The following is a 23,581-nucleotide window of genomic DNA, read 5'->3' as shown; positions in this document are numbered from 1 at the left end:
TTAATGTAAATCGTAAAGTTATTAGAATTATTTAAAATCGTATTAACATCTATCCTGCATTCGAAATTGGAAACTATTCCCTACTTAGATCACTACTTATGGCCGGAGCCTGGTCAAAAGCAGTGCACTATGTAGGGAATAGGATCCCATTGGGGACACAGGTCTTATTGGATATGAAAGTCCTTCCCTACCACATGTTCCATTAGTTGATTTCCTCCAGTCGATACAGACTCCAGCTGCTGCACACCTCACAGCGTAGGTTTCCAGGCTGGAGCAGCCGATTGAGATATTTGGCATGTTGCAGACATCAAACTTACAGGCCTCGAAGAAGGGTTGTTGTGGGATAACATCATGGCATTGCTTAAAGACCCTTCCAAAATAAAGAACCCATTTAAGTTATTATATCGGCCTAACCCAAATGGGGCATTTAACATGTCACAACAGATCACTTACAAATATTGATTACTGTATGCCTAACACGCTTCATTATTTGTGAAGCATCTATGAAGTTCCTATGAATATGACATATTTTAGACGGCATAAACAGTCTGTAAGTTAAGTTTGGTTCTAAGTTTTGGAACAACAACCCTTGCCTTTACTGGAGAGTTTACAGACTTGTATGTAAACAGTGTCATAGCAACCTCAATCAGATTCCCTTGTCTTTGTAATATAGCTGTCTCTTTGTGTTATTACAAGGTTACACGTCTTACGGGCTAAGTATGATGTCACAAATTGATGTCTTTCTTGACGGGCAGGTTAGAGGCGTGGGGGTAGGTAGGATAACGGGTTGCCGTTCACAGTAGGGTTTTTTAACATCAGGAATCTTCCATTCATGAGCCATCCCAGGACATGATGGGTCAATCTTTCCATTCGGTAATCTGCAATCGTTTTTCCTGATATTGTCACAGGTACCTTTATAAAGGTACAATAAATATGGGAATGAGAGAAAACACAAGTTATTTTATGTCAGAAACAGCTGCTCCTAACTTTAAGCCTACCTACAGTATCTTTTAATTGGTTTTTCTATCATTGTAACTGTACAGTGAACTTTAATGCCATGGAAATGCAAAAACACGCAACAAAATAACATTAAATCATTGCAACAAATGTTCAGTTTACTCACAGAGTACTACAAGCTGTTCATCTGATTCATACTTAAAGTGTTTTTGGTCTACACAATGGATGCATCCCAAATGGGACCCTATTCTCCCTGGTTAAAAGGAGTGCACTACAATGGGACCCTATTCCCCCTGGTTAAAAGGAGTGCACTACAATGGGACCCTATTCCCCCTGGTTAAAAGGAGTGTACTACAATGGGACCCTATTCCCCCTGGTTAAAAGGAGTGCACTACAATGGGACCCTATTCCCCCTGGTTAAAAGGAGTGTACTACAATGGGACCCTATTCCCCCTGGTTAAAAGGAGTGCACTACAATGGGACCCTATTCCCCCTGGTTAAAAGGAGTGCACTACAATGGGACCCTATTCCCCCTGGTTAAAAGAAGTGTACTACAATGGGACCCTATTCCCCCTGGTTAAAAGGAGTGCACTACAATGGGACCCTATTCCCCCTGGTTAAAAGGAGTGTACTACAATGGGACCCTATTCCCCCTGGTTAAAAGGAGTGCACTACAATGGGACCCTATTCCCCCTGGTTAAAAGGAGTGTACTACAATGGGACCCTATTCCCCCTGGTTAAAAGGAGTGCACTACAATGGGACCCTATTCCCCCTGGTTAAAAGGAGTGCACTACAATGGGACCCTATTCCCCCTGGTTAAAAGAGGTGTACTACAATGGGACCCTATTCCCCCTGGTTAAAAGGAGTGCACTACAATGGGACCATATTCCCCCTGGTTAAAAGGAGTGAACTACAATTGGACCCTATTCCCCCTGGTTAAAAGGAGTGCACTACAATGGGACCCTATTCCCCCTGGTTAAAAGTTGGTTAAAAGGAGTGCACTACAATGGGACCATATTCCCCCTGGTTAAACGGAGTGCACTACAATGGGACCCTATCCCCCCTGGTTAAAAGGATTGCACTACATTTGGAACAGTGTGCCATTTGGGATGCAGTAAAGCCTAAATACTTACCACACTGCCCCTCTGTGTTGTTGTGGAATAGGGAGTCTGGCAGGGTTACACTGAACATAAGGGACTTAAACATCACTGTTGCTTTAATGGCAGGGATTTTCAACAGTAACTCTACCCCAGTGCTGGTGATCATGAGGTCTTCATTAGAAAAGGTTGGGAAGATCTGATTTCCATTGATGTAAACCTTGTGAATGATTAGGAAAACATTACATTACGAATGAGAATAGAGAACAGAATAACATTACAATAATGTAGATAAGATATGAACGGTTTCCTGAACTAAATTAAGTCACAAGGAGAGTTGGTTGTCTGTTAATAATTTGTCAATATAATGAAATTCTTTGAAATGTCATGGGAATGTTTCAGATACCTTGATGATGGTTTTGAGTTAATGTGATGGCATCATCAAAGTGGTTAACCAATATGTAATGTTGCTAAATAACTATTTGTAACTACTGTAGTGTAGTACTGCAAATTACATTTGTCGTAGTGGGCAATATCAGATATCCCTATTAATCAATACCCCCACGTTACAAAAAGTAAATAAGTAAATAATAGATTTCAAAATATGAAGCTAGAATATTTTAAGTCTTAAAGTGGTATGAGAATGTCTATCTCAAAGAATGTCTGTATCAAAGAATGTCTATATGAAATAATGTCTGTATCACAGAATGCCTGTATCAAATAATGTCTGTATCAAATCATTTCTATCTCAAAGTGCACTTTTTAAAGTGTATAAATGTTTACAATAGCACAATTATAATTACCATATTTGTTGTCACGTTTAATCTCTTCGGAGTAAGAACGATTTTATAGGACTTGTAATTGACAATCAGAGACTGAGGGCAGGTCGCATGTCCAGACGGATCGCAGTTATAGTTGTCGATGATGACACTGAAGTTCTGTCGAGGAACTATTTCTTTAATCAAAACGTAGGTGCAGTTTTCCTGGAAACTGTAATATTGGCCATCAAATGTGACGTAATGAGGGTCTCCCCATCCATAGCATATACCTGAGAGATAGAACAGAAGAAGGTAACAAATAGATAGATCTCTCATCAATACAAGAGTTTAAAGTCCTACTCCAGTCTCCTTTTCACCTCATTTAACACCTGATTTGCTGAACACAACAGCTGGTCGAGGTATCCTCATGAAATGGCACCAGCTGATAACATCACAATGTAACTATCAGATCAGACCAAGGGTGCAACTTTCACTGGGGACGGGGGTGGACGGGGCATGTCTCCCCACTTTCTGAAATTTCATTTTTGTTCCCCCCCAGTTTAATCATTGTAATGTGATACGAAACAGGCAACGCTGCGCTTTAGGACCATGCAGACGCCTCTGAGTGGTCCAAAGGACTTGTCAATCATGAAATGTCAGTCATTATGCTGTCCTATGCTGGTTTTCTTTTGACCTGTAAGGAAGGTAACTGGAGACAAATAATAATGATAATGATTATACCCCCCCCTCCCCCAATTCTAAAACCAAAGTTGCGCCACGGGATCAGACCAACTCCTTGAAGTTTTATACTTGGGATATCACTTTCCAACAGGAAATGTTAAAAAATCACTGGAGGACGTCTTTAAAACAAGTACACTTGGAGTAATACGTATTTTTAGAAGGTGAGAACAGAAGATAATTAAAAACATTACGTTTTGAACTTACATTCACATTCGTAGTGATAGCAGCAACCTGATTCTTCATAGACTTTCACTGGTGGGTATCCATTTTCACACACAGGCTTTTCTACAGACTTACAGTCCACAGGCGTGGTGGTAATTACACCCCTGTGGCAAGTCTGAGTAGTGCAGTTGTCTGTCTTCCAAGTCTCACCATCCTAAAGTTGAAAATGTATGTTTTAGTCCTGAAAGTAAACACACTACGTACTACAAAACACTATAAACTACACAGCACTATGAACTACACAACACTATGAGCTACACAACACTATAAACTACACAATGAACTACACAACACTATGAACTACACAAAACTATGAACTACACAACACTATGAACTACACAACACTATAAACTACACAACACTATGAACTACAGAGCACTACGAACTACACAACACTATGAACTACACAACACTATGAACTACACAACACTATGAGCTACACAACACTATGAACTAGACAACACTATGAACTAGACAACACTATGAGCTACACAACACTATGAACTACACAACACTATGAGCTACACAACACTATGAACTACACAACACTATGAAGTACACAACACTATGAACTAGAAAACACTATGAAGTACACAACACTATGAACTACACAACACTATGAGCTACACAACCCTATGAACTACACAACACTATGAAGTACACAGCACTATGAACTACACAACACTATGAACTACACAACACTATGAACTACACAACACTATGAACTACACAACACTATAAACTACACAATGAACTACACAACACTATGAACTACACAACACTATGAGCTACACAACACTATGAACTACACAACACTATGAGGTACACAACCCTATGAACTACACAACACTATGAAGTACACAGCACTATGAACTACACAACACTATGAACTACACAACACTATGAACTACACAACACTATGAACTACACAACACTATAAACTACACAATGAACTACACAACACTATGAACTACACAACACTATGAGCTACACAACACTATGAACTACACAACACTATAAACTACACAATGAACTACACAACACTATGAACTACACAACACTATGAGCTACACAACCCTATGAACTACACAACACTATGAAGTACACAGCACTATGAACTACACAACACTATGAACTGCACAACACTATGAGCTACACAACATTATGAGCTACACAACACTATGAGCTACACAACAGTATGAGCTACACAACAGTATGAACTACACAACAAACTACACAACACTATGAACTACACAACACTGTGAAGTACACAACACTATGAACTACACAGCACTATGAACTACACAACACTATGAACTAGACAACACTATGAAGTACACAACACTATGAACGACACAGCACTATGAACTAAGAAACACAATAATTCTGTTTATTTTATTTCATTACCTTTCTTGGTGGAATGACATATTCACAGCCCTTGTAAGGTGTAGTCGGGGACAATGTAGATGTTGTAGAATGTGTAGCTTCTGTTGTTGTTGCGACAGTGCTGACTGTAGTTGAGACAGTGCTGACTGTAGCTGAGACAGTGCTGACTGTAGCCGGGGTCGTAGAGGGACATGGTCTGGCTTGTTTCTCAACAACACAACTTGAGTTACAGTAGGATGTGAAACACCAGCCTGCCCCATCAGTCTCATTATATATCAAGGAACCTAAACATAAACATAATATTAGTAATGAATAGATATTAAATGAAGTGTATGAATGCAATATGTAGTCAGAATTGATAATTTTAATGAAGGAAACGTATCACTTACCAGCCGGGAAATGTAGATTTTTGTACGTGCAAAAACATAACGTGGTAGGGCTTGTGGTCGTGGTATGGGCTGTCGTTGGGGTAATGATAGGGGTTGTTGTTGGGGTAATGGTAGGGGGAGTAGTAGGGGTTGTGATATGAGTTGTTGTTGGGGTAATTGTAGGGGTTGTTGTTGGGGTAATGGTAGGGGTTGTGGTTGGGTTTGATATAGTAGTTTCTTCTGTCTGTCTTGTCAAGTTTGAGATTTGCTTTTCTGTTGGTTTTGTGTATGGTGGATTTGTGACTACAGTGAAGTCTGTTGTTGTGGTAGATGCTTTGGTGGTGGCTGTTGTTATAACCTCAGAGGTAGTCCTCGTCTGAGTTGTTGTTGTGGTAGTAGTTGGGGTAATGGTAGGGGTTGTTGTTGGGGTAATGGTAGGGGTTGTTGTTGGGGTAATGGTAGGGGTTGTTATTTGGGTAGTAGTGGGGGTTGTTGTTGGGGTAGTTGTTGATTCTGGACCAGTTGTAATTTCCTCTGTTGTTTCACTTGTTGTGGAATATATTGTTGTCTTAGATGTTGTTGTGGTTGATGGACTTTCTGTGGTAGTTGTTGTTTGACTTTCTGTTGTTGTTGTTGTTGTTGTGGTGGTAGTAGGTGTTGTTGATTCTGGACCAGTTGTAACTTCCTCTGTTACTATTGTTGTTATGGATGGAGTTGTTGACTTAGTTGTGGTTGTTGGACTTTCTGTTGTTGTTCTTGTTGTTGGGGTAGTTGTTGATTCTGGACCAGTTGTAACTTCCTCTGATGTTTCACTTGTTGTGGAATATGTTGTTGTCTTAGATGTTGTTGTGGTTGATGGACTTTCTGTGGTGGTTGATGGACTTTCTGTGGTGGTGGTAGGTGTTGTTGATTCTGGACCAGTTGTAACTTCCTCTGTTACTATTGTTGTTATGGATGGAGTTGTTGACTTAGTTGTGGTTGTTGGAATTTCTGTTGTTGTTGTTGGACGTTCTGTTGTTGTTGTTGGACGTTCTGTTGTTGTTTGACTTTCTGTTGTTGTTGTTGTTGTTGGGGTAGTTGTTGATTCTGGACCAGTTGTAACTTCCTCTGTTGATTCACTTGTTGTGGAATATGTTGTTGTCTTAGATGTTGTTGTGGTTGATGGACTTTCTGTGGTGGTTGTTGTTGTTGTTGTTGTGGTGGTGGTGGTAGGTGTTGTTGATTCTGGACCAGTTGTAACTTCCTCTGTTACTATTGTTGTTATGGATGGAGTTGTTGACTTAGTTGTTGTTGTTGGAATTTCTGTTGTTGTTGTTGGACGTTCTGTTGTTGTTGTTGGACGTTCTGTTGTTGTTTGACTTTCTGTTGTTGTTGTTGTTGGGGTAGTTGTTGATTCTGGACCAGTTGTAACTTCCTCTGTTGATTCACTTGTTGTGGAATATGTTGTTGTCTTAGATGTTGTTGTGGTTGATGGACTTTCTGTGGTGGTTGTTGTTGTTGTTGTTGTGGTGGTGGTGGTAGGTGTTGTTGATTCTGGACCAGTTGTAACTTCCTCTGTTACTATTGTTGTTATGGATGGAGTTGTTGACTTAGTTGTGGTTGTTGGAATTTCTGTTGTTGTTGTTGGACGTTCTGTTGTTGTTGTTGGACGTTCTGTTGTTGTTTGACTTTCTGTTGTTGTTGTTGTTGGGGTAGTTGTTGATTCTGGACCAGTTGTAACTTCCTCTGTTGATTCACTTGTTGTGGAATATGTTGTTGTCTTAGATGTTGTTGTGGTTGATGGACTTTCTGTGGTGGTTGTTGTTGTTGTTGTGGTGGTGGTGGTAGGTGTTGTTGATTCTGGACCAGTTGTAACTTCCTCTGTTACTATTGTTGTTATGGATGGAGTTGTTGACTTAGTTGTGGTTGTTGGACTTTCTGTTGTTGTTCTTGTTGTTGGGGTAGTTGTTGATTCTGGACCAGTTGTAACTTCCTCTGTTACTATTGTTGTTATGGATGGAGTTGTTGACTTAGTTGTGGTTGTTGGAATTTCTGTTGTTGTTGTTGGACGTTCTGTTGTTGTTGTTGGACGTTCTGTTGTTGTTTGACTTTCTGTTGTTGTTGTTGTTGGGGTAGTTGTTGATTCTGGACCAGTTGTAACTTCCTCTGTTGTTTCACTTGTTGTGGAATATGTTGTTGTCTTAGATGTTGTTGTGGTTGATGGACTTTCTGTAGTTGTTTTTGTTGTTGTTGTGGTGGTGGTGGTAGGTGTTGTTGATTCTGGACCAGTTGTAACTTCCTCTGTTACTATTGTTGTTATGGATGGAGTTGTTGACTTAGTTGTGGTTGTTGGAATTTCTGTTGTTGTTGTTGGACGTTCTGTTGTTGTTGTTGGACGTTCTGTTGTTGTTTGACTTTCTGTTGTTGTTGTTGTTGTTGGGGTAGTTGTTGATTCTGGACCAGTTGTAACTTCCTCTGTTGATTCACTTGTTGTGGAATATGTTGTTGTCTTAGATGTTGTTGTGGTTGATGGACTTTCTGTGGTGGTTGTTGTTGTTGTTGTTGTGGTGGTGGTGGTAGGTGTTGTTGATTCTGGACCAGTTGTAACTTTCTGTTACTATTGTTGTTTCACTTGTTGTGGAATTGATGTTGTTGTGGTTGATGGACTTTCTGTGATTCACTTGTGGTTGTTGTTGTTTAGATGTTGTGGTGGTGGTGTTGTGGTGGTGGTGGTAGGTGTTGTTGATTCTGGACCAGTTGTAACTTCCTCTGTTACTATTGTTGTTATGGATGGAGTTGTTGACTTAGTTGTGGTTGTTGGAATTTCTGTTGTTGTTGTTGGACGTTCTGTTGTTGTTGTTGGACGTTCTGTTGTTGTTTGACTTTCTGTTGTTGTTGTTGTTGGGGTAGTTGTTGATTCTGGACCAGTTGTAACTTCCTCTGTTGATTCACTTGTTGTGGAATATGTTGTTGTCTTAGATGTTGTTGTGGTTGATGGACTTTCTGTGGTGGTTGTTGTTGTTGTTGTGGTGGTGGTGGTAGGTGTTGTTGATTCTGGACCAGTTGTAACTTCCTCTGTTACTATTGTTGTTATGGATGGAGTTGTTGCCTTAGTTGTGGTTGTTGGACTTTCTGTTGTTGTTCTTGTTGTTGGGGTAGTTGTTGATTCTGGACCAGTTGTAACTTCCTCTGTTACTATTGTTGTTATGGATGGAGTTGTTGACTTAGTTGTGGTTGTTGGAATTTCTGTTGTTGTTGTTGGACGTTCTGTTATTGTTGTTGTTGGACGTTCTGTTGTTGTTTGACTTTCTGTTGTTGTTGTTGTTGGGGTAGTTGTTGATTCTGGACCAGTTGTAACTTCCTCTGTTGTTTCACTTGTTGTGGAATATGTTGTTGTCTTAGATGTTGTTGTGGTTGATGGACTTTCTGTGGTTGTTTTTGTTGTTGTTGTGGTGGTGGTGGTAGGTGTTGTTGATTCTGGACCAGTTGTAACTTCCTCTGTTACTATTGTTGTTATGGATGGAGTTGTTGACTTAGTTGTGGTTGTTGGAATTTCTGTTGTTGTTGTTGGACGTTCTGTTGTTGTTTGACTTTCTGTTGTTGTTTTTGTTGGGGTAGTTGTTGATTCTGGACCAGTTGTAACTTCCTCTGTTGATTCACTTGTTGTGGAATATGTTGTTGTCTTAGATGTTGTTGTGGTTGATGGACTTTCTGTGGTGGTTGATGGACTTTCTGTGGTGGTGGTGGTAGGTGTTGTTGATTCTGGACCAGTTGTAACTTCCTCTGTTACTATTGTTGTTATGGATGGAGTTGTTGACTTAGTTGTGGTTGTTGGAATTTCTGTTGTTGTTGTTGGACGTTCTGTTGTTGTTGTTGGACGTTCTGTTGTTGTTTGACTTTCTGTTGTTGTTGTTGTTGGGGTAGTTGTTGATTCTGGACCAGTTGTAACTTCCTCTGTTGTTTCACTTGTTGTGGAATATGTTGTTGTCTTAGATGTTGTTGTGGTTGATGGACTTTCTGTGGTGGTTGTTGTTGTTGTTGTGGTGGTGGTGGTAGGTGTTGTTGATTCTGGACCAGTTGTAACTTCCTCTGTTACTATTGTTGTTATGGATGGAGTTGTTGACTTAGTTGTAGTTGTTGGACTTTCTGTTGTTGTTCTTGTTGTTGGGGTAGTTGTTGATTCTGGACCAGTTGTAACTTCCTCTGATGTTTCACTTGTTGTGGAATATGTTGTTGTCTTAGATGTTGTTGTGGTTGATGGACTTTCTGTGGTGGTTGATGGACTTTCTGTGGTGGTGGTAGGTGTTGTTGATTCTGGACCAGTTGTAACTTCCTCTGTTACTATTGTTGTTATTGATGGAGTTGTTGACTTAGTTGTGGTTGTTGGAATTTCTGTTGTTGTTGTTGGACGTTCTGTTGTTGTTGTTGGACGTTCTGTTGTTGTTTGACTTTCTGTTGTTGTTGTTGTTGGGGTAGTTGTTGATTCTGGACCAGTTGTAACTTCCTCTGTTGTTTCACTTGTTGTGGAATATGTTGTTGTCTTAGATGTTGTTGTGGTTGATGGACTTTCTGTGGTGGTTGTTGTTGTTGTGGTGGTGGTGGTAGGTGTTGTTGATTCTGGACCAGTTGTAACTTCCTCTGTTACTATTGTTGTTATGGATGGAGTTGTTGACTTAGTTGTGGTTGTTGGAATTTCTGTTGTTGTTGTTGGACGTTCTGTTGTTGTTTGACTTTCTGTTGTTGTTGTTGTTGGGGTAGTTGTTGATTCTGGACCAGTTGTAACTTCCTCTGTTGTTTCACTTGTTGTGGAATATGTTGTTGTCTTAGATGTTGTTGTGGTTGATGGACTTTCTGTGGTGGTTGTTGTTGTTGTTGTGGTGGTGGTGGTAGGTGTTGTTGATTCTGGACCAGTTGTAACTTCCTCTGTTACTATTGTTGTTATGGATGGAGTCGTTGACTTAGTTGTGGTTGTTGGAATTTCTGTTGTTGTTGTTGGACGTTCTGTTGTTGTTTGACTTTCTGTTGTTGTTCTTGTTGTTGGGGTAGTTGTTGTTGTTGGACTTTCTGTTGTTGTTGTTGTTGTTGGACTTTCTGTTGTTGTTGTTGTTGTTTGACTTTCTGTTGTTGTTGTTGTTGTTGGGGTAGTTGTTGGTATTGGACTTTCTGTTGTTGTTCTTGTTGTTGGGGTAGTTGTTGTTGTTGGACTTTCTGTTGTTCTTGTTGTTGTTGGACTTTCTGTTGTTGTTGTTGTTGTTTGACTTTCTGTTGTTGTTGTTGTTGTTGGGGTAGTTGTTGTTGTTGGACTTTCTGTTGTTGTTCTTGTTGTTGGGGTAGTTGTTGATGTTGTAATGGTTGTTGTGGGCCTTTCTAAGGTGGTAGTTGTCTCATTGCTACAAACATCAACACAACATCTGACTCTGATCTCGTAGTTGTAGCATATTGGTGGGATGCCTTGATCCTTGTTGCGGCATATCAGTCCAACTGAGGGATTGCATTCAACATTTTGACCTAGTTCGGCCAAAGGAACATAGATGTTGTCTTTGGCTCTGCATTCTACTTCCTTAGGTTTGCTACAAATATTAATTCCAGATTTCCTTATATTTTCTATGGTTTCAAAATCTCCTCCTTCTGGTCCAACAGAGGGATAGTATTTACTAATCCAGTCTGACCATTCACAGACAGTCTTGGTCAGGCAGTGTGGAGTAGTAGTGGGTGAAGTGGGTGTTGGTGAAGTAGGGGTTGTTGAGGGCGCAGTTGAAGGGGTTGTTGTCAGAGTAATGGTTGTTGTGGTTGTTGTTGGTGGTGGTGTAGTGGTTGTTGTGGTTGTTGTTGGTTCTGGACCAGTTGTAATTTCCTTTGTTGTTTCACTTGTTGTGGTATATTTTGTTGACATACTTGTTGTTGTTGGACTTTCTGTTGTTGTTGTTGGACGTTCTGTTGTTGTTTGACTTTCTGTTGTTCTTGTTGTTGGGGTAGTTGTGGTTGATGGACTTTCTGTGGTGGTTGTTGTTGTAGGTTGAGTGGTTGTTGTGGGAGTTGTTGATTCTGGACCAGTTGTAATTCCCTCTGTTGTTTCACTTGTTGTGGAATATATTGTTGTCTTTGATGTTGTTGTGGTTGATGGACTTTCTGTGGTAGTTGTTGTTTGACTTTCTGTTGTTGTTGTTGTTGTGGTGGTGGTGGTAGGTGTTGTTGATTCTCGACCAGTTATAACTTCCTCTGTTACTATTGTTGTTATGGATGGAGTTGTTGACTTAGTTGTGGTTGTTGGACTTTCTGTTGTTGTTATTGGACGTTCTGTTGTTGTTTGACTTTCTGTTGTTGTTGGGGTAGTTGTTGTTTGACTTTCTGTTGTTGTTCTTGTTGTTGGGGTAGTTGTTGATCTTGTAATGGTTGTTGTGGGCCTTTCTAAGGTGGTAGTTGTCTCATTGCTACAAACATCAACACAACATCTGACTCTGATCTCGTAGTTGTAGCATATTGGTGGGATGCCTTGATCCTTGTTGCGGCATATCAGTCCAACTGAGGGATTGCATTCAACATTTTGACCTAGTTCGGCCAAAGGAACATAGATGTTGTCTTTGGCTCTGCATTCTACTTCCTTAGGTTTGCTACAAATATTAATTCCAGATTTCCTTATATTTTCTATGGTTTCAAAATCTCCTCCTTCTGGTCCAACAGAGGGATAGTATTTACTAATCCAGTCTGACCATTCACAGACAGTCTTGGTCAGGCAGTGTGGAGTAGTAGTGGGTGAAGTGGGTGTTGGTGAAGTAGGGGTTGTTGAGGGCGTAGTGGAAGGGGTTGTTGTCAGAGTAATGGTTGTTGTGGTTGTTGTTGGTGGTGGTGTAGTGGTTGTTGTGGTTGTTGTTGGTTCTGGACCAGTTGTAATTTCCTTTGTTGTTTCACTTGTTGTGGTATATTTTGTTGACATAGTTGTTGTTGTTGATGTTGGACTTTCTGTTGTTGTTGTTGGACGTTCTGTTGTTGTTTGACTTTCTGTTATTGTTCTTGTTGTTGGGGTAGTTGTGGTTGATGGACTTTCTGTGGTGGTTGTTGTTGTTGTGGTAGAGGTAGTAGGTGCTGTTGATCCTGGACCAGTTGTAACTTCCTCTGTTACTATTGTTGTTATGGATGAAGTCGTTGACTTAGTTGTTGCTGTGGTTGATGGGTTTTCTGTGGTGGTTGTTGTTGTTGTTGTTGTTATTGGTGGAGTGGTTGTTGTGGGAGTTGTTGATTCTGGACCAGTTGTAATTTCCTCTGTTGTTTCACTTGTTGTGGAATATGTTGTTGTCTTAGATGTTGTTGTTGTTGTGGTGGTAGGTGCTGTTGATTCTGGACCAGTTGTAACTTCCTCTGTTACTATTGTTGTTATGGATGGAGTTGTTGACTTAGTTGTGGTTGTTGGAATTTCTGTTGTTGTTGTTGGACGTTCTGTTGTTGTTTGACTTTCTGTTGTTGTTCTTGTTGTTGGGGTAGTTGTTGTTGTTGTACTTTCTGTTGTTGTTGTTGTTGTTGGGGTAGTTGTTGGTATTGTAATGGTTGTTGTGGGCCTTTCTGGGGTGGTAGTTGTCTCATTGCTACAAACATCAACACAACATCTGACTCTGATCTCATAGTTGTAGCATATTGGTGGGATGCCTTGATCCTTGTTGTGGCATATCAGTCCAACTGAGGGATTGCATTCAACATTTTGACCAAGTTCGGCCAAAGGAACAAAGATGTTGTCTTTGGCTCTGCATTCTACATCCTTCGGTTTGCTACAAATATCAATACCAGATTTCCTTATATTTTCTATGGTTTCAAAATCTCCTCCTTCTGGCCCAACAGAGGGATAGTATTTGCTAATCCAGTCTGACCATTCACAGACAGTCTTGGTCAGGCAGTGTGGAGTAGGAGTGGGTGAAGTGGGTGTTGGTGATGTCGGGGTTGTTGTGGGGGTAGTAGAAGGGGTTGTTGTCAGAGTAATAGTTGTTGTGGTTGTTGTTGGTTCTGGACCAGTTGTAATTTCCTCTGTTGTTTTACTTGTTGTGGAATATTTTGTTGACAAAGTTGTTGTTGTTGATGTTGGACTTTCTGTTGGTGTTATTTTTGTAGGGGTAGTTGTTGGTATTGGACTTTCTGTTGTTGTTGTTGTTGGGGTAGTTGTTGATGTTGTAATGGTTGTTGTGGGCCTTTCTAAGGTGGTAGTTGTCTCATTGCTACAAACATCAACACAACATCTGACTCTGATCTCGTAGTTGTAGCATATTGGTTGCCTTGCATATTGGTGGGATGCCTTGATCCTTGTGTGTAGAGGTAGTAGGTGCCCTGGAGTTGTAACGGCATATCAGTCCAACTGAGGGATTGCATTCAACATTTTGACCTAGTTCGGCCAAAGGAACATAGATGTTGTCTTTGGCTCTGCATTCTACTTCCTTAGGTTTGCTACAAATATTAATTCCAGATTTCCTTATATTTTCTATGGTTTCAAAATCTCCTCCTTCTGGCCCAACAGAGGGATAGTATTTGCTAATCCAGTCTGACCATTCACAGACAGTCTTGGTCAGGCAGTGTGGAGTAGTAGTGGGTGAAGTGGTTGTTGGTGAAATAGGGGTTGTTGAGGGCGTAGTGGAAGGGCTTGTGGAGGTGGTAGGGGTTGCTGTAGGGGTAGTGGTAAGGGTTGTTGTGGGGGTAGCGGTAGGGGTTGTTGTTGTTGTTGGGGTAGTGGCAGGAGTTGAGAAAACAAATGTGGTCGGTGCTTGAGTGGATATCTGTGTTGTTGTAACACTTGGTGTAGTTGTTGGAGTTGGGGTGCTGGGACAGGGGTTCATAATCCGGACAATTGTTCCATTCTCTTTGCAGGTGGCAGTAATACAGGTCCCGTCACCGTCAGATGTGTGATATATGGTCGCTCCATAAGGGTATGTTCTGCCGTTGTAGAAACAATAACAAGCTGCAATAGGATCATCACAAGGAACACAAGTTATTATCATGTAATCACCTTGTCATGTTACCTTCTTGATAATAATGTAGGCTTATGTTTCAGTTATTATCATGTAATCATCTTGTCATGTTATGATCTTGATAATAATGTAGGCTAATGTTTCAGTTATTATTATGTAATCATCTTGTCATGTTACTTCTTGGTAATAATGTAGGCTGATGTTTCAGTTATTATCATGTAATCATCTTGTCATGTTACTTCTTGGTAATAATGTAGGCTAATGTTTCAGTTATTATCATGTAATCATCTTGTCATGTTACTTCTTGGTAATAATGTAGGCTAATGTTTCAGTTATTATTATGTAATCATCTTGTCATGTTACTTCTTGGTAATATGTAGGCTAATGTTTCAGTTATTATTATGTAATCATCTTGTCATGTTACTTCTTGGTAATAATGTAGGCTAATGTTTCAGTTATTATCATGTAATCATCTTGTCATGTTACTTCTTGGTAATAATGTAGGCTAATGTTTCAGTTATTATCATGTAATCATCTTGTCATGTTACTTCTTGGTAATAATGTAGGCTAATGTTTCAGTTATTATTATGTAATCATCTTGTCATGTTACTTCTTGGTAATAATGTAGGCTAATGTTTCAGTTATTATCATGTAATCATCTTGTCATGTTACTTCTTGGTAATAATGTAGGCTAATGTTTCAGTTATTATCATGTAATCATCTTGTCATGTTACTTCTTGGTAATAATGTAGGCTAATGTTTCAGTTATTATCATGTAATCATCTTGTCATGTTACTTCTTGGTAATAATGTAGGCTAATGTTTCAGTTATTATTATGTAATCATCTTGTCATGTTACTTCTTGGTAATAATGTAGGGCTAATGTTTCAGTTATTATCATGTAATCATCTTGTCATGTTACTTCTTGGTAATAATGTAGGCTAATGTTTCAGTTATTATCATGTAATCATCTTGTCATGTTACTTCTTGGTAATAATGTAGGCTAATGTTTCAGTTATTATTATGTAATCATCTTGTCATGTTACTTCTTGGTAATAATGTAGGCTAATGTTTCAGTTATTATCATGTAATCATCTTGTCATGTTACTTCTTGGTAATAATGTAGGCTAATGTTTCATTTATTATCATGTAATCATCTTGTCATGTTACTTCTTGGTAATAATGTAGGCTTATGTTTCAGTTATTATCATGTAATCATCTTGTCATGTTACTTCTTGGTAATAATGTAGGCTAATGTTTCATTTATTATCATGTAATCATCTTGTCATGTTACTTCTTGGTAATAATGTAGGCTAATGTTTCAGTTATTATTATGTAATCATCTTGTCATGTTACTTCTTGGTAATAATGTAGGCTAATGTTTCAGTTATTATCATGTAATCATCTTGTCATGTTACTTCTTGGTAATAATGTAGGCTAATGTTTCAGTTATTATTATGTAATCATCTTGTCATGTTACTTCTTGGTAATAATGTAGGCTAATGTTTCAGTTATTATCATGTAATCATCTTGTCATGTTACTTCTTGGTAATAATGTAGGCTAATGTTTCATTTATTATCATGTAATCATCTTGTCATGTTACTTCTTGGTAATAATGTAGGCTTATGTTTCAGTTATTATCATGTAATCATCTTGTCATGTTACTTCTTGGTAATAATGTAGGCTAATGTTTCAGTTATTATCATGTAATCATCTTGTCATGTTACTTCTTGGTAATAATGTAGGCTAATGTTTCAGTTATTATCATGTAATCATCTTGTCATGTTACTTCTTGGTAATAATGTAGGCTAATGTTTCATTTATTATCATGTAATCATCTTGTCATGTTACTTCTTGGTAATAATGTAGGCTAATGTTTCAGTTATTATCATGTAATCATCAGTTATTATCATGTAATCATCTTGTCATGTTACTTCTTGGTAATAATGTAGGCTTATGTTTCAGTTATTATCATGTAATCATCTTGTCATGTTACTTCTTGGTAATAATGTAGGCTAATGTTTCAGTTATTATCATGTAATCATCTTGTCATGTTACTTCTTGGTAATAATGTAGGCTAATGTTTCATTTATTATCATGTAATCATCTTGTCATGTTACTTCTTGGTAATAATGTAGGCTAATGTTTCATTTATTATCATGTAATCATCTTGTCATGTTACTTCTTGGTAATAATGTAGGCTGATGTTTCATTTATTATCATGTAATCATCTTGTCATGTTACTTCTTGGTAATAATGTAGGCTAATGTTTCAGTTATTATCATGTAATCATCTTGTCATGTTACTTCTTGGTAATAATGTAGGCTGATGTTTCAGTTATTATCATGTAATCATCTTGTCATGTTACTTCTTGGTAATAATGTAGGCTAATGTTTCAGTTATTATCATGTAATCATCTTGTCATGTTACTTCTTGGTAATAATGTAGGCTAATGTTTCAGTTATTATCATGTAATCATCTTGTCATGTTACTTCTTGGTAATAATGTAGGCTAATGTTTCATTTATTATCATGTAATCATCTTGTCATGTTACTTCTTGGTAATAATGTAGGCTAATGTTTCAGTTATTATCATGTAATCATCTTGTCATGTTACTTCTTGGTAATAATGTAGGCTGATGTTTCAGTCTGTAGTGGTTTTCCTTACCTTGGACCACATAGCTGCATCTGACCTCAGTTGATGAGCAACGACTTGAAAAAGAAAGAGGGAGGTTACAGTACCTTTCAAAGTCAAATAAAATATGAAGAGCTATTTATTATGAAGTACAAAACAATGTTACATGTTATATTCACAATAAGTATTAACAGGTCAAATCACAATAAGATATTAACAGGTAAAATCACAATAAGGTATTAACAGGTCAAATCACAATCTTTGAAAATCATAATCAATTAAATAGTAGGTGGACTATTGACCTTGCCTTATCTGACCAGAGATACAGGTTACATTAAGGCTTATACCAACTGTATTAAATCCTATGTAATGTAAATACAGTATCTATGTATTTATCAAAATGTTGATCTGAAAACATACCATGTATGACAGTTCTCCTTGGAAGGTATAACCTCTCCCTCGTTGTAATGAGTTCCATCTCCATCGTAGCAACCACAGTCCTTCTTACTGACACACTTCATGGTACTTTCTTCCAAATAAGGCTGGGCCAAAGGACATTTTGGATAGCAACCTTTAAGATATAAACAGTCAATTTAATCCAGGACACCTGCACAGATTAGATCATCCTCATGGTATCTAGTTCTAACACCAAAGCTGTAATGGATATGATATTTCAATATTGGTATTTAGTTTTCAGTATAGATGAACAAGGGAGGAGTTATTACATATTTTATACTGTACATTTGTTTAACAACTTGGAATGTAAATTGTCCAAATCAAACGGCCAAGCTGTTATGAAGGGCTCTTAGTTACCTTCCAGTGCAGGGATCTGACTGGAGCATGTTCCTGAGGGATTCTTGCAGGTCTTCATACAGGGGTATCCACACGGATTATAATGCCACTCACACTCACCAATAGGGTTGTAGAAATCACAGAACAGAGCTGGTGAAATAAAAACATGTCACATTTTAACTGAACCAGGGTTCTAAAAGAGGATTGATTGAAAAGTTACACATTGAAATCATAAATGTGTATTTTGTCCTGATAGCTAAACAATCCCACCTATCCATCAATCAATTGTCCCACTCAAAGCAAATGACTCACGGCAGATATCTGGTGTTCTCCACTTGATACAAGCCCCTGCCTCGTTACAGGCCTGGGCGTAGGCTGCTACAGCTGTACAGAAACATTCGCAGTCTCCCCCAGTGTCACAGGCACACGAGTCCCTCACACAGGCATCATGGAATGGCGTGGGGTCCACCTTTTAGGAAGATGCATTAAGCCATAATTTATTTATTCATGCATTGCTCAGCTTGTTGAAGAGACTACAGATTAACTATTGACGATGATATTTATTGGGTTGGATGGTCGACTTCATGTTTTTGTTATCTGTTTAGTACTACTTTTGTTGTTGTCTATTATGGTGACTGTGTGGACATTCACACGATTATTGACAAACCAATTTTATTGGAAATATTTTTCCAGAGTATAAGCTAAGGTTGTAATGGTTGTTGAAACTCTAAGACTATCGATACTGACAGAATAAGAACAACTCTTTGATACTAATTACTAGTCTGCAGCTAGGAATTCGGTATCATTGAATACGAAGACCGACAACTGCCGACACATCTAATCTATAACGAATGAATGTTACTCTGAACTATCCTTTCTAACCACTGCAGAGCGAGAGAGAGGGCGGACAAACTCTCCACAGAAACAAACTTTTCAACAGAGATCCTGACAACATACTGAGCGTAAATATATATATATATTGATTGCAATCATTCCTGAATGAGTGAGAGTTCAGGTGCAAAGGATTAGCATTTCAATTGTTATAATTATCAACCTTGTAGTGTCTCATCTCAGTCGACCCCCACTTCCCTTTTGTCCACCAAGCCGCGATGCCGGTTTAGCCCACTAGGGCACATTACACTGTCGTTTCCTTGTAACCATATCTACTGTTTGTTTGTGCATTTCTGTGAATTACTTAGTTTGTAAATAAATTATTTAAGACAATTGGTGTAATGATGACTCATAGAGAAGACTGGGTTCCTGCAGATAACCAACAATTTACAATGTTTGGAATGAGACTAACATGAGGTAAAGAATAATTAATTAATTTGAAGACTGATCAGATATAAAAATATCTGAAAGTTATATTAGGAAAATTATAACTTTGTAATCTGAATATTTTCCTTGGTGCCCCGACTTCCTAGTTAATTACAGTTACATGATTAATCAGTTTAATCGCGTAATAATAATTACAGAGAGATATTTGATAAATAAGTCTTCAGTTTTAATGATGCCAAAGAAACGACTCTATGGAAAGGGGAGACTCCTGTGAACAAGATGGTGATGGTAAGCCACACAAACGAATGGAAGTATGGAGGTTGTTTTTGTGGTAACTAAAACTAACTAAAAATAAGGGGTAAGTCGCTCTGGATAAGAGCGTCTGCTAAATGACTTAAATGTAAATGTAAATGGGTTAAAAAATTCCCCCCCCCCAATTTTTTTTTATTCCTGAGCTTTCTTAAATCTCCTAGATATACGACAGACACTTCAACATCTTATTCCTTATGATTTATTTTTGACTGTCTTTTTGCCATTTATGAATGTGTTGTTAAGGTCTGTAGTAGTAAAGGCCAAATTCCATATTTTAAATGTTTTCTTTCGAAATATATATTTTTTAAACATAAAGGGGTCCTACAATTCAAAATGAAATATCTATTACTATTTTAAAACAATTCCATATGTAACCCCCCCCCCCAACGGTGTAGACTTTTAACAGAAAATTACAATTTTCACCAAATGTAAATACCAATGAAGCCAAGATACACAAGTCATATCCTTTGTACAGACAGCTTGTTTTAACCTGCCGACTTAATGTATCTGCTGTACTGTCTATTGAATGTATCTGCTGTAGTCTCTATTGAATGTATCTGCTGTACTGTCTATTGAATGTATCTGCTGTACTGTCCATTGAATGTATCTGCTGTACTGTCCATTGAATGTATCTGCTGTACTGTCCATTGAATGTATCTGCTGTACTGTCTATTGAATGTTGGTGGTTGAAGATATCCCTCTAGTGGTGTGGGGGCTGTGCTTTGGCAAAGTGGGTGGGTTTATATCCTTCCTGTTTGGCCCTGTCCGGGGGTGTCCTCGGATGGGGCCACAGTGTCTCCTGTCCCCTCCTGTCTCAGCCTCCAGTATTTATGCTGCAGTAGTTTGTGTTGGGGGGCTAGGGTCAGTTTGTTATATCTGGAGTACTTCTCCTGTCCTATTCGGTGTCCTGTGTGAATCTAAGTGTGCGTTCTCTAATTCTCTCCTTCTTTCTTTCTCTCTCTCGGAGGACCTGAGCCCTAGGACCATGCCCCAGGACTACCTGACATGATGACTCCTTGCTGTCCCCAGTCCACCTGGCCATGCTGCTGCTCCAGTTTCAACTGTTCTGCCTTACTATTATTCGACCATGCTGGTCATTTATGAACATTTGAACATCTTGGCCATGTTCTGTTATAATCTCCACCCGGCACAGCCAGAAGAGGACGGGCCACCCCACATATGCTCTCTCTAATTCTCTCTTTCTTTCTCTCTCTCGGAGGACCTGAGCCCTAGGACCGTGCCCCAGGACTACCTGACATGATGAATAGTCTCTATTGAAGTATTTACTGTACTCTCTATTGAAGTATTTACTGTACTCTCTATTGAAGTATTTACTGTACTCTCTATTGAAGTATCTGCTGTACTCTCTATTGAAGTATTTACTGTACTCTCTATTGAAGTATCTGCTGTACTCTCTATTGAAGTATTTACTGTACTCTCTATTGAAGTATTTACTGTACTCTCTATTGAAGTATTTACTGTACTCTCTATTGAAGTATTTACTGTATATGTGTTTCTTTTTATCTTCGTTTATATCAACTACGTCGACTTCCTAACAACTTTGGGATTGAATCTACATTGAATAGTATCTGCTGTGTACTGTACCTGTGAGTGGCAGGCTGAGAAAACGTTACTGGTGATGATGCTGCAGCGTTTCAGAGACCAGGACTGCCTGTATGATCTTAAAGTGCATGGATTTTTTATGACATCAGCGTTGGGGCAACTGGGTGACACTTTCCAGCTGTTCCCAAACTCCAGAGCTTCAACAACCACTTCCTGGTTTCTGGACGTGAAGTCGTTCTTTCCATTACCATCATAGTTACCACACAGACCACACACTTGGCCCTGGAAGGAAATTAAACATTTAAAAATAATAACTTGAAGTAGATAATAAAACATCACATTGTTTTGTAAGCCAATGCAATTGCTAAACAAAGACACAGTGCCATCACTGGTTCAAAATGTCCTATTCTAGTCACTCACCTGGAAGGTAGAGCTGAGTTTGATGAACAGGCTATTCTTCTTGTCCCACATGAGGATCAGGCCATTTTCAGCCTCAACAACAACATAGAGACCGATAGAGTGGACCTGGTATGGTACGTCAACCACGTTCTCTTGTTTGATCACTTTTACAGATTCATCTGCAAGTATGATCTCATTGCTCTGAAAGACAGAAACAGAAAGTGTTCATTGCTTATGTAATACTAGCAGAGAGGTTTACACTGTGGTGGTGCTGGGTTTTACACTGTGGTGGTGCTGGATTGAACACTACCCAGGGTAACACTGTGGTGGTGCTGGGTTTTACACTGTGGTGGTGCTGGATTGAACACTACCCAGGGTAACAATGTGGTGGTGCTGGGTTTTACACTGTAGTGGTGCTGGATTGAACACTACCCAAGGTAACACTGTGGTGGTGCTGGGTTTTACACTGTGGTGGTGCTGGGTTTTACACTACCCAGGGTAACACTGTGGTGGTGCTGGGTTTTACACTGTGGTGGTGCTGGGTTTTACACTACCCAGGGTAACACTGTGGTGGTGCTGGGTTTTACACTATCCAGGGTTTTACACTGTGGTGGTGCTGGGTTTTACACTGTGGTGGTGCTGGGTTTTACACTACCCAGGGTTACACTGTGGTGGTGTTGGGTTTTACACAATCCAGTTTGTACACAGATAAAACATGATTTGAAATTCTACTGTACAAATACATAGCTAACACTAACCCTAATAAATAGCTAATCCGAACCCTAATACATAACTAACCTAACCCAAATACATAGCTAACACTAACCCTAATAAATTTTTATTTTTTTATTTTTTATTTTACCTTTATTTAACTAGGCAAGTCAGTTAAGAACAAATTCTTATTTACAATGACGGCCTAGGAACAGTGGGTTAACTGCCTGTTCAGGGGCAGAACGATAGATTTGTCAGCTCGGGGGTTTGAACTTGCAACCTTCCAGTTACTAGTCCAACGCTCTAACCACGAGGCTACCCTGCCGCCCCGTAACCCTAATACATAGCTAACCCTAACCCAAATCCATGTCTAACACTAACCAAAATACATAGCTAAACCAAATACATAGCTAACACTAACCCAAATGCATAGCTAAACCAAATACATAGAGAACCCTAACCCAAATACATAGCTAACACTAACCCAAATACATAGCTAACACTAACCCAAATACATAGCTAACACTAACCCAAATACATAGCTAACACTAACCCAAATACATAGCTAACCCTAACCCAAATCCATAGCTAACACTAACCCAAATACATAGCTAACACTAACCCAAATACATAGCTAACACTAACCCAAATACATAGCTAACCCTAACCCAAATCCATAGCTAACACTAACCCAAATCCATAGCTAACACTAACCCAAATACATAGCTAACACTAACCCAAATACATAGCTAACCCTAACCCAAATCCATAGCTAACACTAACCCAAATACATAGCTAACACTAACCCAAATCCATAGCTAACACTAACCCAAATACATAGCTAACACTAACCCAAATACATAGCTAACACTAACCCAAATACATAGCTAACACTAACCCAAATACATAGCTAACCCTAACCCAAATCCATAGCTAACACTAACCCAAATACATAGCTAACACTAACCCAAATCCATAGCTAACACTAACCCAAATACATAGCTAACACTAACCCAAATACATAGCTAACACTAACCCAAATACATAGCTAACACTAACCCAAATACATAGCTAACACTAACCCAAATCCATAGCTAACACTAACCCAAATACATAGCTAACACTAACCCAAATACATAGCTAACACTAACCCAAATACATAGCTAACACTAACCCAAATACATAGCTAACAGTAACCCAAATCCATAGCTAACACTAACCCAAATACATAGCTAACACTAACCCAAATACATATCTAACACTAACACAAATACATAGCTAACACTAACCCAAATACATAGCTAATCCTAACGCTAATACATAGCTAAACCTAACCCAAATACATAGCTAATCCTAACGCTAATACATAGCTAAACCTAACCCTAATACATATCTAAACCTAACCCTAATACATAGCTAAACCTAACCCAAATACATA

The 23,581-nt window shown here is 38.8% G+C and overlaps 1 protein-coding gene across 1 annotated transcript in view; it reads right to left on the bottom strand.

Moving 5' to 3' along the window:
* The window catches only part of LOC124038204 (mucin-5AC-like), a 65,835-nt gene that overhangs the window by 6,310 nt on the left and 35,944 nt on the right, over positions 1-23,581 (bottom strand). Inside the window, 16 exon segments of the mRNA XM_046353811.1 lie at positions 192-370; positions 711-912; positions 2,092-2,275; positions 2,859-3,103; positions 3,759-3,930; positions 5,184-5,446; positions 5,552-7,538; positions 10,818-11,192; positions 11,835-12,706; positions 13,737-14,444; positions 17,122-17,165; positions 17,509-17,659; positions 17,902-18,030; positions 18,193-18,349; positions 21,076-21,315; positions 21,454-21,633. Coding sequence (XP_046209767.1) covers positions 192-370; positions 711-912; positions 2,092-2,275; positions 2,859-3,103; positions 3,759-3,930; positions 5,184-5,446; positions 5,552-7,538; positions 10,818-11,192; positions 11,835-12,706; positions 13,737-14,444; positions 17,122-17,165; positions 17,509-17,659; positions 17,902-18,030; positions 18,193-18,349; positions 21,076-21,315; positions 21,454-21,633 — 6,088 coding nt within the window.

Source organism: Oncorhynchus gorbuscha, linkage group LG01, assembly GCF_021184085.1.
Source record: "Oncorhynchus gorbuscha isolate QuinsamMale2020 ecotype Even-year linkage group LG01, OgorEven_v1.0, whole genome shotgun sequence".
NCBI classification, from domain to species: domain Eukaryota; kingdom Metazoa; phylum Chordata; class Actinopteri; order Salmoniformes; family Salmonidae; genus Oncorhynchus; species Oncorhynchus gorbuscha.
This window is presented reverse-complemented; position numbering and strand designations above follow the sequence as displayed.